Source organism: Leptonychotes weddellii, chromosome 8 (assembly GCF_054177405.1).
Source record: "Leptonychotes weddellii isolate Sample4059 chromosome 8, ASM5417740v2, whole genome shotgun sequence".
In the NCBI taxonomy this organism is placed as follows: Eukaryota; Metazoa; Chordata; class Mammalia; order Carnivora; family Phocidae; genus Leptonychotes; species Leptonychotes weddellii.
This window is the reverse complement of record NC_138376.1, coordinates 99,223,289-99,248,463: the sequence shown is the minus strand read 5'-3', so window position 1 is coordinate 99,248,463 and position 25,175 is coordinate 99,223,289. Positions and strand designations below refer to the sequence as shown.

General features: G+C 37.2%; 1 protein-coding gene across 1 annotated transcript in view; it reads right to left on the bottom strand.

Moving 5' to 3' along the window:
• Positions 1–25,175, bottom strand: part of LAMA2 (laminin subunit alpha 2) — a 576,425-nt gene that overhangs the window by 179,961 nt on the left and 371,289 nt on the right. Inside the window, exons 24-30 of the mRNA XM_081828983.1 lie at positions 24,959–25,102; positions 24,093–24,272; positions 23,796–23,984; positions 23,582–23,715; positions 19,942–20,059; positions 12,463–12,597; positions 475–599 (exon numbers count right to left, since the gene is read on the bottom strand). Coding sequence (XP_081685109.1) covers positions 475–599; positions 12,463–12,597; positions 19,942–20,059; positions 23,582–23,715; positions 23,796–23,984; positions 24,093–24,272; positions 24,959–25,102 — 1,025 coding nt within the window. The remainder of the gene's footprint in view (positions 1–474; positions 600–12,462; positions 12,598–19,941; positions 20,060–23,581; positions 23,716–23,795; positions 23,985–24,092; positions 24,273–24,958; positions 25,103–25,175) is intronic.

Below are 25,175 nucleotides of genomic sequence, written 5' to 3'. Positions count from 1 at the left end.
CTTTAACTATTTTTTCAACTATTTTCTTAATAATTCTTTACAAATTGTGAATTAAATACACAAAATGAGTGGAAGGAGTCACAAAAGTCAGATAATATGTACCCAAACAACCCTTCATAGATGAGTTTATGGCAGAACTATATGCAAATACAAGACCCTTATAAAAGTGTATCAAATTACACACGTATGTACATATATCATTTATTTCAGAAACATAAATTATGTTAATACTAGTATTGACATTTTAATTAGTGCAAATTAGTAATTATTATTTACTTGGGACAGGCTTTTAATGGAAAAATAAACCACAGAGCATTATGTGCTCACTTTTGTCATGTTTTTATATTGTTTAAAAAAAAAGTCTATCTTAAACTGAGAGTTTGTCTACGTGGAAAAAATAGTTAAATCACAGAAAGCCCGTGTGCTACACAGATGGTGCTGATTGGGAAATAAGGTAATATTTCTCAGTCTTACTTGTTGCTGGAAGAAATTAGAGGGCAAGCACACTGCTGACAGTCATCTGGCAATCCCCTGACAATTCCATAATATCCAGGAGCACATCGTTCACAGAAGTCACCAGCAGTGTGATGTTGACAATTCTGTAAATGAAAAGGGAGAAGTTCGTTCTTCATTTACTGAGAGTTAGAATGTGATTTATCATACAGCTCCCCACCTGTGTGTGCTCCTGCATATACACACACAGACACACACATCTCATTGAAAGAGTTCTTGAGAAGTATATACTTTAGAGAGAGGGGGAGAGGGTGCGTACGGGGGTGGGCTGGGGGAGGGGCAGAGGGAGAGGAAGAGAGAAAATCTTAAGCAGTCTCCACACCCAGCACAGCACCTGACCCAGGGCTCAGTCTCGCAGTCCTGAGATCATTACCTGAGCTGACGATAGCCCCCTATTTTCAGAGAAAAGGAAGCACTCATTTGAGTGTTCCCTCAGCTTCCTGTGAAAGACTTGCCATTTGTCTTGCAGTACTTTCCATCCCTTTAACATTTATTCCTGTCCATAGGAAGTGGTGTTTGTCCTTTGTCTAAAGCTACTCTCTTCCTAAACTGGATTCCTTGCCTTTCTGCCTCCCCCTTTTGACCAGCATCTGCATCTTTCCCTCCTTTGCTCATTTATCCCATTGGCATTTGAGGTTGGTCCAGACTTCCCTAGCTCAAAAATATCTCTGGGGCCTCAAGTCTCTGGAAATTTCCATCTATCTTTGATAAGCATTTTAAAAGCATTATTTGCATTCCTGATTTCTATTTCCTTATCTCCCTTCAGCTCTCCCCACTTTAAAAAAGCTTCTCATGTCACCAGGACTCCAGGCTCACTGATAAGATATTTGTTGATAAATAAAAATTCCTTGACAATAATAAGCCTTCATGATATATGAATTTTCTGCAGCAGCTTATATTTCTGGCTACTCTTTGAAATTTCTCTTCCTATGGTTTCTTTAATGGTATGGTCTGCTGATTTTTCTCCTAACTCTATGGCTACTCTTCCTTATGCTCATTCATGGACTCTTTCTTCCCTTTCTGTGTAGTAAGATTGGTGTCCTTGATTCTAACTTTGGCTCTCACCTCTTTTTTTTCTTTTTCTTTTTCTTACACACTCTACCTTGGTGATTTCACCCATTACTTTGACTTTAGGTATCATCTAATTGCCAAAAACTCTAAATTTTACATATTCAGGCCAGATTTCTCTAATGAGTTCTAGACTTACATTTCCAAATGCTTCCTGGATAGATCTTACTGCATAACAAAAGCACCTTGAATTTGAACTATCAAAAATTAAGCTCATCTCTCTTTAAACCTGCTAATATTTCTGTACTGTCCATTTCATCTGGGGTCTCTATCACCTGCTCAATTGCCCAGGCCAGCAGTCTAGAGGCCCCTCTCATGCCAGAGAACCTGTTTGATCAGTGCGTTCCATGATTCTATTACTCTCTGTTTCTTTACTTTCTCATCTCTACTATTTTTATCTGGCCACTCTCATTTTTTACCTGGCTTATTGGAACAGAATTTAGGTAAAGATCCTGCTTCTAAATTTTTTTTTAAAAGAAGGATTTATTTATTTACATTTATTTTATTCATTTATTTGACAGAGACAGTGAGAGAGGGAACACAAGCAGGGGGAGTGCGAGAGGGAGAAGAAGGCTTCCCGCTGAGCAGGGAGCCCGATGCGGGACTCGATCCCAGGACTCCGGGGTCACGACCTGAGCCGAAGGCAGACACTTAATGACTGAGCCACCCAGGTGCCCCCTGCTTCTAAATTTTTTTATGCAGTGATTTTCCCACACTGCAATCAGAATGACCATCTTATAGAACTTATCATACCATGCCATTCTCTTGCTGGGAAGCCTGCATTAGTTCTCCATTGTCCTTAGGATGAATTATAAACTTTCCAGCATGGCAAGAAAGACTTTTCATCTGCTCACTTACCCCTCCAGCCTTACCTCTAGCCCCTGCTACCTTTGTATGCTATGTGAAAGCCATATAGGACCATCTGAAATTCTCATATTATGCCGTGCTCTCTCTTTCCTCCGGGACTTCTTATATGCAAATCCCTTGTTTTGGAATGTTATCCCCTCCTCTTACCAGATTAGCACCTATTCATTTCAGCTCTCATTTTAAATGTTGCTTTATCTGATAAACATTCCCTGATGTCCTAAGTCTGGGCTAAATGCCCATTCTAGCTCAACACAGTGACTGAAATATGGTAGTCATTTGATGACTATTCTGAATGACTGAATGCACAATATAGGAAGTATAGATGAAACTGGTCAGTCTTCTTAAGATGAAAAAGGCCAAGTTTCAAGTCTAATGACTTTATAGAAATGTGGTTAACAGCATAAGATAATTTGTTGTATTCTGAATTAGGATTTGCTATATAAGTACCATGATCTTCTTTTATTCAGCCATCCAAAGGAACCAGCATTTTAGCAATAAAATAACCATTCCATATTTAAGAACAGCATGGCAAGAGATGGTTCCAGGATAAATTACCCATACGTTCCAGTCTAAATCATTCAGCAAGGTGTCAAATGGTAAGTTAACCGGGGAGTGTTTTAAGGACATATTTTATAGCTATGTGAATAAACATGTGCCAAAAAAATATATAGGCTCTTGAACAATTATCAGCACTTTGCTTTTGTAAAAATAAACCCACTGCATAATGAATTATTTTATGTAACCTAATATAGCATTAATAATTGACTCAAAACACTTAGATAATATTGATCACTACCAGAAATACAGAGATTCAAAAATATGGTTTGCTGCTCTTATACCTACAACTCTATATACTTTCTTCACAGATCAAGCAAATATTTTAACCTTCTCTGGACAGTCAGTCTTTCACAGGTTACTGACATACTAAACTTGGTTAACGAAATCAAATGTTCTGGTTAGGTCCACAAACACAACACATAAATCATGATGCTATTTTTGAAACTTTTTGACACAGACCTTTCATATGACTTTCCTGTCTGCTTTGAGACACAATATTCGTCTTGTACAGAAATTAATCTCAGGGCACCTGGGTGGCTCAGTTGTTAAGCGTCTGCCTTTGGCTTAGGTCATGATCCCAGGGTGCTGGGATCGAGCCCCGCATCAGGCTCCCTGCTTGGCGGGAAGCCTGCTTCTCCCTCTCCCATTCCCCCTCTCTTGCTGTCTCTTTCTGTCAAATAAATAAATAAAATCTTTAAAAAAATTTAAAAAAAGAAATTAATCTTTAGGAAAAATTCCTATATTTCAGATGTCTAACGAGAAGTTTAATTATATTCTCGAGTGATATTATATGTTCTAGTACCTTTTCAATAACAGATTAGGATATATGATATTTGTATTTTTTTGCACATGGAAAAACTGGTGGTATATATTCCTTCTACTAAATCAAAATAATATAACATTAATATTATATAGTACCTTAGATCTGAGGTGAGAAGTTGCTTAACTTAGTCTTCTTTCCTTAAAGGGATGCCTCCCCACCTTTTTTTAAATACATTATTGAATGAATGATCCTTATAAGGCAGCCTTTTTCATCTTGTACAATTATAAGCTATGAATTTTTTCCTTATGTTGAATGAAAACTATCTCATTCTGATTTTCAGTTAATGATCCAAGTTCTGCCTTCTGAAGCTACGAAGATTAAGTCTAATTCCCATTTCTCAAGGCAAGTCCTCAAATGTCTATAAAATACTATTACTTCCTAAATCTCTTCAAGTTAAACATTTAATAATCTTGATCACTCAGAATTTCTCTTAAAATAGATATTAAAGTCTCTACCGTGATTTGCAAATATAGTGACTATATTCCCTTCCCTCATCTGGATCTTGGATACATGACTCTGCAGTCAAGTAAAAACTCCTATTTCACAGGAATTGCTACTACACGTCATTTTCTCTGCTCTTTCCCTAAGCACTAGAATATAAGCTCCTAGAGGGCAAGGCCTCTGCTTTCCTCATCTTGGTATCTTTTCATCACCTACTGCAATACCTACGCATTGGAAATATTTATTAAGTGCCACAAGAATGAATGAACAAGTGAGCCTCCCTAAGTTCAGAAAGTCTTATATTAATTTCATCTTGTTAATTGTGGCTCATACTTCCACCTGTCAGGCTCTTTTAGCTTCTTGACCACCATCTAATACATTAGATTACACTTCCAGCTTTATTTGATACATCTCATCCAGATCACTGATCACGATTTTGAACAGGATGGGGTGAAACACAAAGCCTATGTCTCATCATTGGAGATATGAACCTAGAACCCAGCACATATTCTTCAGGGGTAGAGAAACTTCTACAGTCATTAAACTTGTTAACTGATTACTATCTGGCCCAGATATCTCTTCAAACTTGTTTGTGAAAATATCATGAAACATTCTGTCAAATGCCTATTTAAACAAACCAGAGTTTGGATCATAGATCTGATCTTTACCGGCTTATGACGTAAGCGAATTATTTAATTTCTGTCAACATTAGTTTATCAACTGTAAAAGAGGGAACAATCCTATCTGTCACATAAGTTTACTGTAAGAATAAGTGAGAAAAAAAATCTATCTATAATGATCAGCCTTGGTCCTGGCACATATGTAGATAGGGTTGAACATTTGGGGGCTGTTACTATTTTTGCTGAATTTGAGATATGACCTATCACACTTCCTGATGAATTTGATATCATAATGAGATTCAGGAAGGATCTCAGATTTATACATACAGTAATCTAGCAATTAGTCTGATATGTTTTATTTTGAGTGAACCTAATGAGCACTATTTTTTCTACACTTAACAGATATTAGTTAAGTAAGCAATCCTTAAGTTTTACTGGAGATCAAAAATCAATGTTAGCTACAATTTACTTTCCTTTATAAACCTGGAGTAGCATTTCACAGCTTTCCATCCTATGGCAAATTTCATAATTCCATGATTTTTGGAAATATTTTTCATACATGGCTCTTAATCATATTTGCAGATTCTATCAGTACTCTAGGATGGAATTCTAGGCCTTCAAAATCAAATCATTTAATCAGATAACAGTGTGTTTACTCTCTCTCACAGTCTGTAGATAGCATTTTATAGTGGATTTGAAACCTGATTCTAATACTTTAGCCAAGGCTTGTAGGTTACTGAAATTTTCTAAGCATTAACTTTCAGAGTTGTAATAAAATGCTAACTATCCCTATTTTGGTCAGATTGTTAGATAAATTCAATGAGATAGTGTTTATAAAGTACCTTAAACACAGTAGATTCTAGTTATGAGTCTCTTTACCAAATACAGGGCTAACTGCTTAATCATAGATGCTGGTGGTTTCAGACAACAGAGCTGATCAATAATGATTTTTTTTCTTTTCATTTTAAAATAAGAATTGTGATACAGTGAAAATAATATTTTCACAAATTATTTGGTCTTCAAAAAGTTATTTGAGCTAGATGAGAATTTTTAATATTCTCTTTAAAAATTTTGCAAAAATAATACTAACCATGGGGGTGTAGTGATAATATATCCAGAAAGGTATAGATAGAGATATAGATAGATATAGATGTGTGTATTACATCAACTTGGAAAAACTATCTATCTATCTATCTATCTATCTATCTATCTATCTATCTACCTACCTACCTACCTACCTACCTACCTATCTACCTACCTGAGATTGTCTATTGGGTGTTTGTGTGTCTGCTGATTAGCATTTGCTCCCTCACCTCTGCTTCCCCTTGGCTTGGGGTTCAATATCACATAGGTTTTGCTCTTCCATTTGGAAGAAAATTTTCCTTAAGGGACAATAGTCACTGAGCTATTGGTAGTAACATGTCTATGTGTAGGATATATTAATGCCTCGAGTGAAGCAACAGTTCTCTGATAAGTCTCATTAGGAATTATGAAGAGAATCGTTACAAAGTGATGTGGATTTTATTTAAAAGTTGAAATGCTTAGGCCGTAAAGTTTTCTATAGTGTTATTCTTCTCTACTCCATATTTTTGAAGAAAGATATAAAGAAAAAGTGAGGAAATCTAGCATAGCGCTGATAATGATTTTTACGTGTTTTGATTAATTATTATCTGATTGATTCTTAGACTATAAATGGTGGATAACATGTATGGTAATTACTATCTTCTTCTTCTTCATCATCATCATCATCATCATCACTATCACTTCTCTGGAACTTGCCATGGACTAAGTAGTGTTCCACACCCTTTATACAATATTTCATTGAATCCTTACAAAAACTTTGAGTAGGTACTATTATTATCTTCATTTTATAAATGAGGAAACTAAGACCTCACTGACTTAAGATAACTGACTGGGCTCCCACAGCCCCTAAAAGATGAAGTGAGGATTGGAACCAAAGCAGTCTGACCCCAGAGTCATGCTTATGATCATTCTACCCAAAGTTGAGGGCATTGCTCTGTGTAATGGCATTGATATTAAACTGGGATCCATACTACACATAGAAAAGAAATCAGTATGCTTCAGGTTTCCTCAGTTATAGCATCAGAGTAATAATAGCTATTTCCTATTGGCCTCCTGGGGTTATTTCAAAGATGAACAAAGTTGCCTAAATTCAAAACTTATATATGTTCCCTGAAGGAACATATAAAAATTCAGAGCACAGAAATTTATACTAGCTGTGCATGTGTGATTGCACACGTATTTATTTTTCACTTCATCTGGGGATATCTCAAAAAGATAGACCTGCAGCACAAAAATAGCTATAATAGCCAATTGTTCTAAAGAGGACAATATAAAGACAATTTTTATCCTAAAAAAATGAAATTAAACTGTATCCTTTATGAATGTTTTAAAATTAATCATATGGGGGCACCTGGGTGGCTCAGTCAGCTATGTGTCCCATTCTTGATTTCAGCTCAGGTCATGATCTCAGGGTGTTGAGATCGAGCCCTGTGTCGGACTTTACACTCAGTATGGAGTCTGCTTGAGATTCTTTCTTTCCCTCTCCCTCTGCCCCTCCCCTCACTCACGCTTTCTCTTTCTCCTCTAAAATAAATAAATAAATCTTTAAAAAAAATAATATGAATTAAATATAGCTCTGCTAAGAAATACCAGTGAAGATTACATAAGAAGAAACAATGCATTTAATTCTCACTTAAGATGTATAAATTAATCCCCTCTCTTGAATTATTTATTGAATTTTACAAGCCAGCAGATTAGAGAGAGAATACTACACTGAGCAAATAATAATTGTTTCAGGAATTCAAGGATGGTTAATATTATTCACTTATTCATCTAGTCAATAATATCATTCATCATTCTGTTTAAGGTAAAAAGAAATATATGATCATATCCAAAATGCGTATCTTTAATGCATCTTTTCCTTTACTCTACTCCTCACAAATAAGCACATAATCAATTTCAATATCCTATCCTGACTGAAAGGGAATATCTTTAAGAAGTCAGGAATAAAAAGAAGTTTTCTCAACATGGTAAAGAATATCTATCTTCAGCTAACCACCACCGTCATACTTTGTGGCAAAAGACTTGAGGCATTCATATTAAAATTAGGAATAAGAGAGGAAGCTGATTACCCTCCTATTTAATATTTTTAGAAGACTTAAGGCAAAAACATAAAATTATTATACTAGGTACACCTTCTGGCAAGAAAAAGCACAATTACAAAGATCTGTAAATAATATTATTGTAAATATAAAAATAACTGAAAGAATCAACTGAGAAACTTCTAGAACCACAAAGTGGTTGGATATCAAAAATCTATTCTGTTAATGTTTATCAGTAACGACATGTTAGTGAATATATTGAAACAGAAAAAAATGTAACATTCACCATTGAAGTAAAAATGTAAGATGCATAGAAATAACTTTAATATAAGAAATACATAATCTATACAGGTAATAATAAAAACAGTATACTGTGAGACACAAAATGTTTTGAATAGAAAAGAGTATTATACACCTCGGTTGAGGGAAGATAACTGGATATTGTAAAGACAGCAATTCTTTACACATAGGTTTAATGCCATTCCAATAAAAATTCCAGTAACACTCTTTGGTGAAGAGATTGAAACTGAATCAGAATGTCATCTGGAAGAATACATAATTACATCTAGTCAAGAAATTAGAAAAAGAAGAAGAAAGGACCTGAGTTTGCCAGATTTTTTGAAAAGATTTTATTTATTTATTTGAGAGAGAGAGAGAGAGAGTATGAGCAGGGGGAGGAGGTGGTGGAAGGGCAAAGGGAGAAGCAGACTCCCATTGAGCAGGAAGTCCGACATGGGGCCTGATCCCAGGACCATGGGATCATGACCTGAGCCAAAGGCAGATGTTTAACTGACTGAGCCAGGCACCCCTAATTTTTCAGATATTATAACTTAGTATAAAATGAAGGTGATCAGAACACTGTAATAAGAACTAGAAGGTAAATAGTACAGAATAGATGATCCTTTAAACATATCTTAATATGGATAAAACAAATGTGTATATATTCAGATACCATAATGTATTAAGGAGGAAATGTTAATAAATGTTAATAAAGGAAATGTTAATAAATAAATGTTTCTTTAAAGTAATAGGTGATGGGAATTAAGGAGGGCACGTGAAGTAATGAGCACTGGGTGTTATATGCTATTGCTGAATTACTGAACTCTACATCTGACACTATATGTTAACTAATTGCATTTAAATAAAATAAGTAAAAATAAATAAAATAAAAAATAAAATAATATATATTTGAAGAAAGATACCTCTTCATACCACAATAAATTCTAGAGAGATTAAGGAGTTGGATCTAAAATTTAATCATAGAAACAATGGTAAATACCATGGTCTCTCAGTGTAGGTACTGAAAGGCATGTGCTTGGGTAAGATCACCATGAGAATGAGTATAAGTTAGAGAAGCAAACTGTTCCAAGGATTGAATCCTGGAAACCCCAGTATGTAGATTTCAAGTACGGAGGAAAATATAGCAAAGACAGAAGGTGTAGTCACCTGGTTTAGAAATCCCTGGAATGGCATGTCCAGGGAAGCAAAGTGAACAAAAACTTTAAAGAAGAATGGATGATTTAGAGTAGCAAATGCTGCTGATTGATCAAGAAAGATGAAGGCTGATAGCTGAATATTAGTCACTGGTTTCAGTATAGTGGTAGAGGTAAAAGTCTGGTTTTAGTAATTCAAGAGAGAATGGAGGAGAGAAACTAGAGAGAGTATAAACAACTCTTTACTGTATATAAGGAGAGGAATGAAGTGGTAGAAGTCAAGAGGGAAAGTGAAGTCAAGAGAGTTTGTTTTTATTTTTATCTTATTTTATTATTTTATTTTATTTTTTAAAAGATTCATCCATTTATGGAGTGCCTGGGTGGTTCAATTGGTTAGATGTCTGACTCTTGATTTTGGCTCAGGTCATGATTTCAGGTCCTGGGATTAAGCCCTAAGTGGGGCTCCATGCTCACCGTGACTGAGTTTGCTTAAGATTCTCTCTCCTTCTCCCTCTGCCGCTCCCCTTGCACACACCCATGCTCTCTCTCTAAAATAAATAAAATCTTAAAAAAAAAAATTCATCCATTTATTTTAGAGATAGAGCACATGCACACACATGCACATGGGGGACCCATGAGATCATAACCTGAGCAGAAACCAAGAGTCCATCGCTCAACCAAATGAACCACCCAGGTGCCCCTATTTTTGTTTTGTTTTTTGTTTTTATTTTTACTATTATTTTTAAGATAGCAAAGAAACCAAAAAGTGATGCTGCAAGAGAGAGGGGAAATAGGGATGGGCAGAATGATGTCTTTGAGCAGGAGAAAGGGCTGGGATCTAGAGCATAAGTGCAGACTTGGTCTTTTCTAGAAACAAGAAAAGTTCATCTAAAATGATGGAAGAGTTGGAGTAACTGCACAGAGATGCAGAAAGGTGGGTGCATGCGGTAATGGAAGATCCTATTAGTTCTCTTCCAACTACTTCTAATCTTTCAATGAAATAAAAGCATGACCATCAATTGAGATTAAGTCTGGAGAAGGATTGGTGGAGGGGTTTGAGGGCTTGAAGAGGAAGGGGAAGGTATGAAATAATCATCCAGAAATGTGGGAGAGGAAATGGACTGAAGTAAAGTGATATGATTGCAGAGGAGCACAAAGGGTTGATCCGAAGTGAGTGATGATGAATTTATGATGAGACTAGAAAACATAGTTGTTTTTCATCAGCCACATTCAGCTTAGAAGGCATAGGTGTGGAACAGTAGGATTTAACAAGCGTTAGAATTAACTGAGTGAAAATAAAGGAGTAGCAAGAGAAATGAACATTACAAGGCAGCTATACTAATGAAGGGTTGTGAATATTAAGCTGGTTGAGAAAGTGAGGGCATGAAGGAGCTAAGGAACAATGAAAAGGTGTGAGCATCAATGGTGAGACTAAAAAGGTTGGAGTTGATGTATCAAGAAGAAGTGAATTGGAAAGAAAAGAGATGGTGGTTGAAGAAGAGGACAACTGACCTTGAGACTGTGGAGGCATTTCAGTTTCTCGTAATGACAAGTTCTAGAATAGCAACATGGAGTGAGGAAAAGCAGAGTTAAGGGTATGGAAGAGTTAATTTCACGAACATTAAAATCACCAAGAATTATGACAGGAATAGTGCTAGAGAGAATGGCAAAGATACAAAGGAAAAATCTTCAAGGAATGAGGTGAGTGACCTGAGGGTTAGGAGAGAACATCGATGAGCAGGTGTAGTGGGCAAATAGATGGGGGCATGAGATTCAAAGCCATGTGTTGTTATGGGGGAGAAGGGAGGATGATAGGAAAGCGGCAGTGAGGAGCAAGGATACCTGCCTTCAGACTCAGTGGAAGTGAAGAGTGTGAGGCAAGAGCTACCACTTGGAGGGCTCTAGGGGGAGCAGTATGTTGGGGACAGCAAAACAAAGAGAATATTAAACAAAGAGGGAGAATATGTGGGGGGGTTTGCTGAGTTTCTACTTTGAGTTCCAGAAGCCTCATTGGAGGGGTTTCAGTAGATGAGGAGAGGTGGGAAATGGGTTTAGCAAATCTGATGTCCAGACCTGGGTGAGGATTAGAGTCTGGGGAACTCCTTGTGGTGACATGGCAAACCTGAATTTCTTGAGAGTCCTGACTGTTCCAAGGTGGATAGCAGTGGTGGAGGGCAGGCTGTTAGCATGAATACAACCACAACAACAACAACAACAAGAGCAGCTGGAATTCTACGGGAAGTGGTTAAATTATGGGTTAAATTAAGTGGTTAAATTAAATCTTTAGTCTTTGATAAGAGATCATAACCTGAGCAGAAACCAAGAGTCCACCGTTCAACCAACTGAACCACCCAGGTGCCCCTATTTTTGTTTTGTTTTTTGTTTTTATTTTTACTATTATTTTTTTTAAGATAGCAAAGAAACCAAAAAGTGATGCTGCAAGAGAGAGGGGGAAATAGGGATTTCGTAATCTAATCAAAGACTAAAGATTTCAAAGAACATCCAGCAACATAACATGCTCATAATAGGTATATTTAAAAAGCAGAACATAAAATGGCACCTATGGTATTATATGAATCTTATTTATAAACACATGCATAAAATTCATAGAAAATACCAAAAATATTAAACGTTTATGTTGAATTTTAGATGACTTTTATCTTTTTTTAATACTTTTTTATAATTTCCAGATTTTTTTATATGTTTATTTTTGCATGTAATCAGAAAAAAAGCCCTCGTATGATTTTAAATAAATAGTAGTATCCTCAGGTGTTCTCCTAAAATGCTGTTAATATTTTATTTCTTGACACGAGCAGTGGTTTTTGCAATGATCAATTTTTAATTACTTTAAAAAATGTATAATATGGTAAATGTCTTTTTTTCCCACGTTTTATTTCACACACACATACACAAGTTCCCTGCCATTTAGCTCACTCACCTCTGCACACGCTATCTGAGCATGTATAAAGATAAATGATCACAGGGGCCTTAGTCAAGAAAGACGTGGTAAATACCTGGCACTTGGAGGTTTCAGGGTCACACAGGCTGCTGTGTCCATTACACTGACATGGAACACAGGTGCCCAGAGTTGGTCTAGGAGTGTGGCTACCCGGCTCAGACCGCAGTCGATAAAATCCTGGCATGCATGTCTAGAAGAAAAGGAAAGCAATTAGGACAGTCAAGTTATAAACCTTGGTTTAGCAATACTTGGGTTCCTCAGGGGTGAAAAAGGACTTCTTTCCCCCTACCTGCATTAAAGGTAATATCACTTATAAACACAAGGGCCAGTTTTGATTCCAAATGTGTATTTCTGTGTGGTCCTTAACGTATACAGGAAGCATCCAAGACCTCGGACCTTAGCAAAGGAGGGCTGTCATTTGCATATACCACTCAATCTGAAAAAGCTTCAAATAATCTTTTTAATCTTTTTCTTGAGAAAGAGGTTTGTTTTTAAATAAAATTGTCATTTGGACTAAAGAGAGAATTCCAGTGTCCTTGACAACCTAAAGTCTGCTTCTGCTATGCTTGATGGATAACTAGCTAATGTCTAATGAGACTCAGAGAAATATTAAATAAATAGAAAAGTGTCGCAGTTGTATTTTTTATATCGATATAATTTAAAGACGATAAAAGCAAGAAATTCAAAATTCTCATGTCTTGGGAATATTAGACCACCAATAAAATTTCTCTTTCCCTGATCTATTTTTTTTCATTTTGCAATAAAAATCTGCGAGCAAACAGAAAACTTCCAGGAAAGCTGACATATGCAGAATCAAGACTTCCATCTTCATTTGGGTTTATTATGCAAATGTATCAAAGAAACATCTCTGGCTTTTGAGAAGGAAGCCCATAGCCCTGGAGGGAATGAGAAAGGTCTTGGGTTCCAGGCTCAGTCCTCTTGGTATGCAAAGCTACCACATTTATCAGACATTGTTTGATTTATGAGTGAGAGATAAGAGTTAGTTCTTCAGATCCCAATGAAGATTATAAAGGGATCGTTTTACCACCTTAGCTATGTAGGATTTTTTTCCACAGGATATCTTGCTCCTGTTGATGAAAGAATGATTGCCGAATAAGCAGGAAAAATACATATGCGTTAAGAACTTCCCAGTGGGGGCACCTGGGTGGCTCAGATGGTTAAGCGTCTGCCTTCGGCTTGGGTCATGATCCCAGGGTCCTGGGATCGAGCCCCATATTGGGCTCCTGGCTCAGCGGAGTGCCTGCTTCTCCCTCTCCCTCTGCCTCTCCCCCTGCTCATGCTCTCTCTCTGTATCTCTGTGTCTCAAGTGAATGAATAAAATCTTTAAAAAAATTAAAAAAAAAAAAAAAAGAACTTCCCAATGCCTCTGAGTTCTTTTGGTTCTGGACTAGGTCATCCAGAGTGGTATATACAAAAATGTTCCTTGGAGAAAGAAAAAGATCAATAGTCAACACTCCCTCGCTTATTTTGATTTGGATACTGCAAAAGCACCTCAATTAAGCATTCAATTAAGAGTCTCTCTGCTTTTATCATAGCCTGTAAGATATTTTAATGAGATTAAATAATGTCCCAGCTTTGAGCAAGCTGATAAAGAAAATTGGGAATAGTATTCAAAATATTTTGAGTCTCATTTGTTTTATAGTGGACTTAATCATATATTTTAATAAGTTTATTCATATTATTTAAAATCAAGGTTCATATCGCTATTGTTACCAAATAAGGCCTAGAAATTATGGCTGAGGAACTGATTTAAGAAACTGAAGAAACCATTCAAAGTGTATTTAAAAATATTTCACAGTATGAGTTGCTCCAGTTCTTTAGTATGCTGATTATAGAATAAAACTGGATTTTCTTTACATGGATTTCATCCTTGGATATCTATATAATTATTGTTATTTTACTGGTGTATTTGCTTGGTGTGTGTGTGTGTGTGTGTAGGTGTGTGTAGGTGTGTGTGTGTGTGTCTCTATGTGTCTGTGTCTGTGTGTGTGAATGTGAAAATCACACAAATAGACAGTTTTTCTAGCTCCATTTTATACCTCAAACAGAAGTTCAAGACAAGTCTCAGAGGAAGAATAAAGTTCAGAAACAGGACTTTTCATTGAGGAATTACATGAAATTCAGTGTTATATACTGAAACCTGAAGGTGAGCGGGGCAGGTGAAGTTTACTGTAACACACACCCAATTACCCATATAACTATGACTCTTCCCGGGAGAGAGCAGGACAAAGCTGAAAAGCACCTGTAATGGGAGTCTGAGCCTGAGCTCCCACTGGAGCTCTGCGTTGAACCCTCTAGGCCTATCTTTGTGGTTCCCAACCCTGGCTGCACATAGAATCATCTGAGGGGTTTTATATACTGATGCCTGGTTCCACCTCCAGAAATTCTTTTTTTTTTAACTTTTAAATTTTTAAAAAAATATTTATTTAGTTGAGGGAGAGAGAGAGAGCGGAGAGGGGCAGAGGGAGAGGGAGAGAGAATCTCAAGCAGACTCCCCAACCAGCGAGGAGCCTCATGTGGGGCTCGATCTCACGACCCTGAGATCATGACCTGAGCTGAAGCCAAAAGTTGGATGCTCAACCGACTGAGCCACCCAGGCACCCCCACCTCTAGAAATTCTTATTTAATTGGTGGAGATCAGGGCCAGAGTTTGTTTTAAAACTCCTAGATGGGTCTAAGAAGCAGCCAGAATTGAGAATCGCTGGCATGCTCCTCACTCTCTGCTGGTAATGTGTGCCTTTTAAAGGGCATACAGACTCCAGTACTGTGATGCAAATGAATATGGAAGCCTTGATCTTACAAGTTAGTTTTTTCTAAGGGATACAGGCAAGTTGCGTGGCATCATTGAGATGTGGTTTCCCCACTCCACAAATGAGCAGGTGTATTAACTCAGATGATTTCTGAATCTTCTTTTAGTTCTAACACTCTAGATTAAATTTTATGTCCTGCTAGATCAAATTTCTAAGAGTTAGCAAAGCAAGAGACAATGCAAGAGTTAGAACCATAAAACACTCTTTAAAGGAACTGGATGTATTCATTTCATCTTAATCCCCTCCTTTCTTGGATCCTTTTTGTATTTATTCTTTCCACATTTTGGTATTTTTGTAAGTTTTTCAATATCAGATGTTCTCAGTGAACTGGGGCAACATTTATGAGAATGATTATGCTTGAGTTGGAATAAAAAGAGGAAAGATAATAGCTATTTTTTCAAGTCCTGTCTACAATCCTTTCTGAAACAAAATGGAGAATTTAAAAAAAGCAAATAAACACTGCCCCTTTTTTTTCTAACTCAAACTTTTCCAAAGTTCTCTTTCCTTGTGCTAAAGTTATTCATAGCACAATTGTCTTCTGTAGTTCTTCTATCTTTATTTTCATAATATGGCATCTCATCAAAATGTTCAAATCTCAAAATGTTTGAATTGCATAAAAATGTGGGAGGATGGAGACAAAGAATAGAGAACCCACAGCTCCAGGTGCAGAGTTACACAACTTTTCCCACCTCTCTCCTCAGACTTTAACAAGAACACTTGTACTTGTTGCCAATGGAAACCCTATCTTATACCTTCACGCGGGTTTTGCAACCAGGCAATCCTCAGTTTCATTCTTGTTCACCTCTCACTAATATAATTTTACGCAGGTGTTGAACACTGAGGGCTGCAGTTTCCTCACCTGGAACATAAGGATCTTGTAGAACATCAGAATTGAGTATGTAAGTGCATCCAGGTTTTTTGAAACAGACTTAATTGGGCTCAAATTGCAGTTTTGCTGTTTTCTAGCTGTGTGGTCGTGGGCAGGTTTTGTAACCTGCCTGGCTTCCATTTCCTCATCCATAACATGGGGGTCATAATACCTATTCAGTGTTGGTGTAGGTATATTAGGAAATGTTGTGCAGGATACAGTAGGCATTCAGTAAACGGTAAGTTGTTTTTTTCTTTTATAAGGTTGTTGTGAGGATTAAAGAAGATGATGTATGTTTAGTGCTTTACATATAATAAATCAACATAGATGCCTCTATTCCAGATAATTTTTTAAATATAGTCATTGAAGACAGACTAAAAATAGAAACAACAGTAATTGTTCTACATTGCATTGGGTAACAGAATATCCATGTCTGCCTACTTACCCATACCATGTGCCTCAATATTTTTGTGCACAGGAAAAGAGTCTTTGGATCTTCCACATATAACAAAAGTGGTAAAGAGTATCCCAAGAGATGTATGTATGGAAGAAGAAAAGTCTATTTTCACGATTTTGTCTTTTGAGTTTTATGAGTTGATAATAGGTATACATTTTGGGGAGATGTAAAAAATTATTTTTGAATGGTGACCCGGTAGACAGCAGCCATTCAACTGTGAGCCCCCTATTATAACATGAGGGTGAGGAGACAGGGGCTGAACTGCGCAACATACGATCTAGAAATCATCTGCAACTGTTTGATCACCATGATCTTATTGCAGAGAACCATATACTCAGTGCTGACTATTTCCATTTCTACATACAACCTAACCTGAGTTTATGTCAGTTTAGGTCAGTCAGGCAATCATGTGAACTCAGACAATGGTGAGAAACTCAATGGCTCCCACACCAACAAATGTGATAAGGAAAATGAGTCCTCTATTTGACTTCTAAAGGTGATCTCATCTTTACACCAAATCATAGATTGTAATAAGTGGGCATTTCTAGAACTAACATTCTCAATGAATAGGGCCGAAGCATTATAAGATGAGAGGTAACAAGCAAAGGCTAAGTGTCTTCACAATTCGCTATACTTTCAGCAGTAACTAACACTTAATTCTGTTTATTTGCAACCACATTTTGGGTAAAAACAGGAAATGAAGAGCTTGTAAATGCAAATGTCTCTAGAATACCATACATTTGGCAAAAGTATTGTAAAGGAATTGCTTTGTGTATTCATGACCCAAAGCATATGTTACTGGAATGGGAGGTATTATTTCAAAACTGTCCTTAGCTCTTGCTTTGATGATTAGATTTTATGCTTGGGCAATTACACTTTAGAATCAAGATGAATTATAAATAAGATGTATAATGGATTAGAGGCAATGGGATGTGGAGAGCACCTCAGGCACCTTATTATGAGAGGTAGGCCTTTAGCCCCATAATCTCAACACTAGGATATTACTGTAATTATTGTCTGTAAATAGGAGCTTAAGTGAAATTCACAGGACATGGACGAAGCCACCAAAGCAGATGCTGGTTTGTATGTGTTCCTAGTTTTCTTAATCTTCTTCATTTATCAGTTTCTTTATTTGTGCTAATATATATTTTCACATAATGATGGAAAATTACTAAGATTAATGGAAAAGCATGTTTTAGAATATGTTATTTAAAAAGCCTACCAATCACAGCAAAAAGAGCTTTTAACATTCAAAATCCGGAATGGAAGGTAGACCGCATTAAAATAATTTGCTCCTCTACTCACATTTTTATTTGTAAGTGAACAGTATTCTTTTAAATACATGCAGAAAAAAATATAGCTGTGGTAGCTTTCTCTTTAAGACGGCAAAAGGTCAATCTTGACTACTTATGCAATACCTTTTACGGCAAAATAATATTGCAGAGCCAGAGAATTTTCGAACTTCAAAACCCAACCTGTTATTTTATAGATTGGATAACTATATAGCAACTAAGGCCTATAACAACTAAAGAACTGACCAAGGTCACACAGTAAACCCACAGTATAGCCAAACGCTTCTCGGGATAAAATTCTACTTGTAGAAAAATCTCAAGTTCTTTCTGTCCTCCGTCTTTAAGTCTTTTATGCTCATTGGAAAGGTAGCATGTTTCATATGCGCCACATTCACTGTCTCATTGTTCACATCTACACTGTGTGCATCTGTGTATTTTGGTTGGTTGTGCATATAAATGCAATAAATACACCTACTAGTATGTGTACAAGTACATATATGTATAGGTAGGAGTTATGACTTCACAATGAGGTGGGTTATTTGACTATTTATTAGACCAAAATAGACACATTCATATGAATATTGCCTTTCAGAGCAGCCACAAAGTTATGAAATTATTCCAAGTGTGTTTTACAGATACTTGCACTTCTTCTTATGAACTTGTTCTCTGAACAGCATGGAATTTATATAATGGTAACTAAGTTGAATAGCATTTCAGATTAATAGGGCTTTCACACACATATTTTCATTTAAATCAATCCTCATTATGATTCTACAGGTGAAAGTCCTAAGGGCCAGCAACGAACAGAGTGAATGCCCTGCCCGAGTGGTGGAGCTAGGGAGGAATCACTGAAACCAAACTCCTTTTCTTTTCATCATAGCATGCTACATTTCAAGATAGTTATATTCATTATTTTTAAGTTACTTTAGTTTTGAGCTGGTGCCACCATCTGCCTTACGAGCCATACTTACCCAAACTCCTCAAATCCTATTTACAAAAGATGCGTACCATTTTCTGTAAAGAAATCAATGCATGGATATATAACTAATTATTCCATAGTAACACTACTAACATCAACCAACGTTGACTACTGCCAGGCACCGTAATAGTGCTTTAGGGTCATAGGTCGTTGCATCTTCATATGATTCATCAGCTGTAGGTAGGAGAGGTATTAAGAATATCTAACCAGCTATGTGGTGGGCCCCAACCAATGTGCCTACCAGGAAGGCATCTACACTGCAGGACTGGAGCAGATCCTGGATGCCCCTCCTACACCTTTGGTTGTTGCACTGTGGGGAGGACTATGGTCTGCCGGAGAGAAGCAAGTGTGGTGGCAGTAAGGGGTTTGGAGGTTTAGTAAATGGTGCAAGGTCTCAGTCCTGGTATATGGTGAAGTCGAGATTCAAACCAGTCCAGCTTCCCATCCATCCCACTTTCCCCTATATTATACTCTTCCTATTGATATTTAATATTCACAAAAATTAAATAGACTTCCGGAGGATAAAGATCTAGAAAATATACCAGTTCTAAAGATAATCAAAGGAAAATCCCAGAGAGCAAAATAAGCAATTTTTAAAAATATAACGACTGGATGATAGTGGCATTGTGGGAAAAATATACGTCCTTCTGGGAAGGTTATGTTGAAGGAAACAGTCTGCTATTCAGTGCCTACATTTTGTTCCATGTTCCATACAAAAACAATCTTTCAAAACCCAATATAATCCCATCTCATAATCATTGCAGCTTAAATGTCTTTAGCCATTCAGAAGAGGTGCCGAGAAAATAGCTCAGATATAATAAAGGTGCCTTATGAAAACATTCTTATTTCCTGACCGCTCCGTATTTTTACAAATCTTTTAATTTTCATCAAATATTTCCCTTCAGATGTGATTCCTACTTCTAGGTCACAATAACACCATCGTCATCTTACTGTGTTTCATGATGTGAGCGGAGGGTTAAAAACAAAAAATAGGTTAAGGATATGCATGAACAAGGAAAACTGATTGTAGCCAAGATAGTTCTGGAAGTATTTCCATTTGGCTGGTTAGGTGAGTTGAGCTTATGCAGGTTAGCGGTAGCCCCTTACCTCACAGGACAAACCAGAATAGCCTGGGGGACAATCACATCTTTCTATTGAGCGAGCTGGAGGAGTCACGGCTGTTAGGTGCCCTTGCTCGGCTACCTCCATCGAGATCTCAGAAATCCTGCAAACAGCGAGTACATTTAGATTATCACACCAGTAAATTAAGCTCACATAGCAAGCACCCAAGCCTACAAAAGGAGTCTTCTCGGGTCTTTGTCAATAACCTCAAGCTTGTCCTATTGTTTTCAAGCTGCCTAAATTCCAGGGACTCACATGCCACATCATAGTCCTGCATCTTTGCTTCCTCAAAGGCTGAGATTACACATTAGCAAAATATTCACATAAATCATAAGGAGTTTAGTAAATTAGATGTCTGATGTCCTGTTGAGAAGTTATTATAAAGATCTTTTTCCCCACATTTTAAAATGTGAGTGGCTTCAGGTAGACATGGCCAATTAATTAGACATTTATATTCCTTCCAACAGACAAACCAAGGTCATTCCCCATTAGAATATCTCCCGTAGTCACCAGTGAAATTGCTTTTAATTTATAACTAGCCCGATTTCTTCCTTTTGAGTCTCTGAATGTCCTTTCAAGAACTTTAGAAAACCGTCTAGAAAATGATTGAACATAATCCAGTAATATTGATCTTACTGGAGAAAAGATAAAGAACTATTCAAATCAGTGATTTTGTTAATTTTATTAAATAAGCCCTTCAACTAACTTAACTCACCTTTCCTATTGGTAGAAAGGTCCTTAAAATTGAAAAAAAAAAATACATTCCTAGTGAAAATGTTGATACCTTTTACATTCATTTGAAATTATGCATTAAAAAATATATGCGGTCCATAAACTCAGACTATTTCATGACTGACTAATAGGTAGCATGAAATGTTCTGCAAATAAACTTTTAAATGAGAAAATGAATAGTTTTGCTTCACTAAAAGTCACCTCCAATAGCTTAAGGAGCTTGAATCATAAACTTTATAACAAGCATAGGTAGGTTTTATTGACACTGAATTACGGATACGCACCCTGACTTCGCTAGAATGGAATCGGCCGGCGGAAGACCAGCCAGCCTTTATGAAACACATGTTCAATTAAAATTCAGATTTCACTCCTCCCTCCTTAGAGTACACAGAGCAGTTTGATCTATAAACAAACCACTCCCCTCCTGTAAGAAAGACTCTACCTTTATGTTCCCCTGGATTCTCTGTGGGAATGAGCAAGTCATCTGAGGTTTGTTCACGAGTCCTCTCTGTTGGCATCGGATGGTATTTTATAACATGAGGGCTTACTAGCATCATCTTCCTTTCTTTCCCACATGCATGCACACAACAGGCTAGTGAGTATTTAAAAACCCGAGTAAAACTTGAATTGTATGTCAACAACAGATATTTCTACAATGCACCTGGTTTTTCTCAGGAGCTGAAAGAGCAACTGTTTTGCTTGAATCAGGGATTTGGCCAAACTCAAGCTTCTATTTAAGTGAAGGCTGAAATGCAAAGTTGTTACATCCTTCAAATGAATGTAAGAGAAGAAAAAAAGGCAATGTCAGCATTGACATCATATACAAAGTCTCAAACTACATGTAAAACTCTCAAACTCTCTGCTTCTGAGACTGTTTTAAATTTGTAACTGCACAAAGATGCAGGATTATGTTCTATCTTTGAGGGAAGATTCAAATATATTTTTCACTGTTGTCACAATTCCACTGTATTAGAAAATTAAGTGCTGATCCATTGCTTTATTTATATTCTTATTGTTGACAGACAATGGCTTTAGTTTTTACTGAGTCTAGAACAAGTGATGTATTTATTTATTTATCCTTAAGCTTCACAAAATGATCTCTTAAACCAAAGAATTTTATTTAGGGAGGTCTGTGAATAATATGATAAGAGAAAGAGACTTACTGGGTGGGGGGGGGGCACCAGAATAAAGGTGGTGTTTTACCCCATAAAAGGGAATCAGTGTGAGGGAAGCAAAGAAAGTATAATGAAAAATTCATGACAACATTGTTTCTATCAGTTCCACTAACACAATGTTCTGTGTGCTACCCAGCTCACTGCAGCATGGAGGAATTTGCAAAATAATTATTTCTACCCTCACAAAGTTACCTGCTGTCTTCCATGACATACGAACATGCCTTGGCTTCTGCCACCTGATATTTTAAAATAATTAATGCTATTGCTGACAGTATATTTTTTGGCACATGCCTTTATTTTTTAATTATTTCACATAAAATAATCTTAGAAGTGAGAAATATAAAAAGAACACCAAAGGAATACAGATTTGAAAATGAATTTTGATCCTTGATTTATTCTTTTACCCAAAGCCCCTACTTAATGGTACAATCAGAAGAACAATATGGATCTTCTGCAACAAAGAAAAAAATCTTCTATGTTTAGTATAGTTTAAATATCTGAAATGCAGAATTTATATATTCATTGGTTTGCCAATAAAAGCCTTCATAATTTTTCTGTTTTGTTTTGTTTTTCTAAACTGATCTACTAATTTATTATATAAGACTGTTTTCAAACATCTATTGATTCCATATTCTTACAGGAAATAACAGAGAAACTGACATGTCAGACAAATTGAGACTACCTGTACGAACTCAACTCACCTTTCTGCCTCCATGGTAGGAAACTTAGCTACATGTGAGCAATTCCTCATTTTATCTCATTGGATAAATTGTCCCTTCCACTCTAGAAAATGATCATGCGTGCTCATGTTGAAATCTCCTGGCTTCTCCATTATTTATTTTCTCTTTATCCTATTATTTTTAATGTATATCTTGCTACAAACTCCTTTCCCTCAGGGTTTGTAAACAAGTTTACTTCTCACTCAGATTAAACAATCATCCTTGGATCTTTGACACTATCTCATTCCTCTCTTTTACATTTATCTTCATGGAAAACAATAGTCTACACCCATAATGTTAGGGCCACTGTGTCCCATTCACAGCTCAAAACTTTGAGATTTGCACCAGGATTCTACAAAAATTGGTATTATGAATGGGACCAGTGCGATCCTAAGTGTCAGTCTCAAAAGCCTCATTTTAATTGACCTCTTTGGGTTACATGAAAACACTATACTCCTTTGTAGTATTCTCATCTTTTGGCTTCCATGACTTAAAATTCTTCTGTTCTTCTCTATTTGGTGTGATTCCCAATCTTTTCACGTCATGATGCACAGTGAAAGGGACAATATTGTAGGGCACACTGGGATGAACACTTGAGAATGCTCACAGTTGGAAAAGATGAGACCAACTTGACCTGCCTGGCTCCCCTGAAGGTTGAAGGGGGTCACTTTTTCAGCAATCTTGTAATCTATTTATAGCACAACAGTTATCTATCTCTACCCTGCAGGGCTTTTTCTTCTGAATTTCTGACTGGCATCTAAAACTCACCAGGTCAAAGGTCAGTTTGACCCCACCCCCCTTAAACTTGCTTCTCATCCTATTTTGTTTTAGGGGGAAATGGTAGTATCTTCTACCAGGTGACCTGGAAGCCATCCCTGACTTGTCTTCTGTCATCACACTCCCAAACCAAACACTCTTAAATCTTTCTTGTCGGTGTCCTATCGATCTTACCTATAGACTCTAAAATAAGGATTGAACTTTAATTCTATTACAGTTTACCTGCTTTGTCTCATGATATTTCCATAAGTTGCCTTGATAAGAATATAATGAATATCATATAGAATATCCAAGAAGTCTTCACGGGTCACTGTTCTACTGATTCGAGGATCATCACCATAATATTTCCATTCTTTCTGTTAATAGGAAAAGAAACCACTTTGATGAAACTAAATACAAAACCACTGGCATCCTTGCACCAAACTAATAAGCTTACCTCCGTCATTTCGATTTCATGCCGTGTCAATTGGCCAATTAGAGGAGCAGCCATATGCCTGATGATAATTCTAGCATGCGTAGGGGTACCACCTCGAATGATAACTTGAGGATTATAGGTAGAGAAACCTGTCTCTTCCCGAGCCTCAAAATAGATTGTGTACTTGAGTTTGCCGCCATAGGCCATCAACTGACAAAATAAAGTGAGGAGTGATGTGTCAGATAAAGCCCCAAATGGCGTGAGTCCAAAAACATATTTTACTTTGTTCTCATATGACTTTGAAGTTCTTGTCCTTACCTTCTTTCCTTCAAACTGTTCTGGAAGTTTCCAATAAAAAGGTTCCAGATGGAGTTCCTGTCTCATGAGGTCCATGTGTGCAACAATCTCTGGGTGTTGAAAAACGATGCCTTTGGTAGTGGTGTGCTTCAGGGCCTCGTCCACCAGGGGCAGAATGGTCTGCTCAGGCTTCAGAGTCACCTGCGTGGGCACCAAAACACAGCAGGGCGCTCAGCTCAAATCTTTTGGGCACCCCTTTAAAACTAAGTTAGGGACTGCGTGTCTCTCTGCAGCCCCATTCTCGTTCTGATGAGAAATAAAACTTGTGCATCGTGAGCCACCAGGACAGGGGATGAGTCTTTCTGCCTTTTTGCACAGTGAAAACTACAACATCTGTGAAAATTGGTCTTTCACACTAATAAAAAGTAGAACTTAAAAGTGGGAAGAGTTAGAGAAAAATGAAAGTAAGAATGAACACGCTGCCACCCTAAAAGGCAGCGATTCTCTAAGGCTGGTTCGAGTGAACGTGCAACAAGTCCTGGTTCTCGTGACTGCCTTAGCACCTGCCTGCATTCATGCTCTGGTGCCCTCACTCCCCAGAATGCAGCTGCTGCCCATCCCCCAAACATAATGCTTCGGTTACAAAGTCTCCCTTTCTCACTGGGCATCTATTTCCTTATCAACAATAAATGAGCTATTTTTAGGAGGGAAAATAAAAGGCATTTATCGCAACTGTCTAATGTCACACGGCCCCAGTTGTAAATGTGCACAGGGGAAAAGCTTACTTAAATGTTTCACCATTGCCTCCTCCCCCTCAGTGCCTGGCTGACGGACACCAGCAGGAACTGACATTACACCATGACATGGCTCAGCGGTTCCTTACTCACCCACGTACGGATCAGGCCTTTTGCTTCAGAGCACTGGGTAGTAGCCCCGAAACAATAGCAGTTGCTGCAGCCTAGTGGGTTCTTGGCATCAAGTCCAAATGTGCCCGGCCGGCACCTATCACAGTGGACACCTTCTACGTTCACCTGAAGGAAGAGGAGAGTTCCTCAGGGTCGATGATGAAGTTAGGAGAGAAATCAACTTGAGAATGAGTAATGC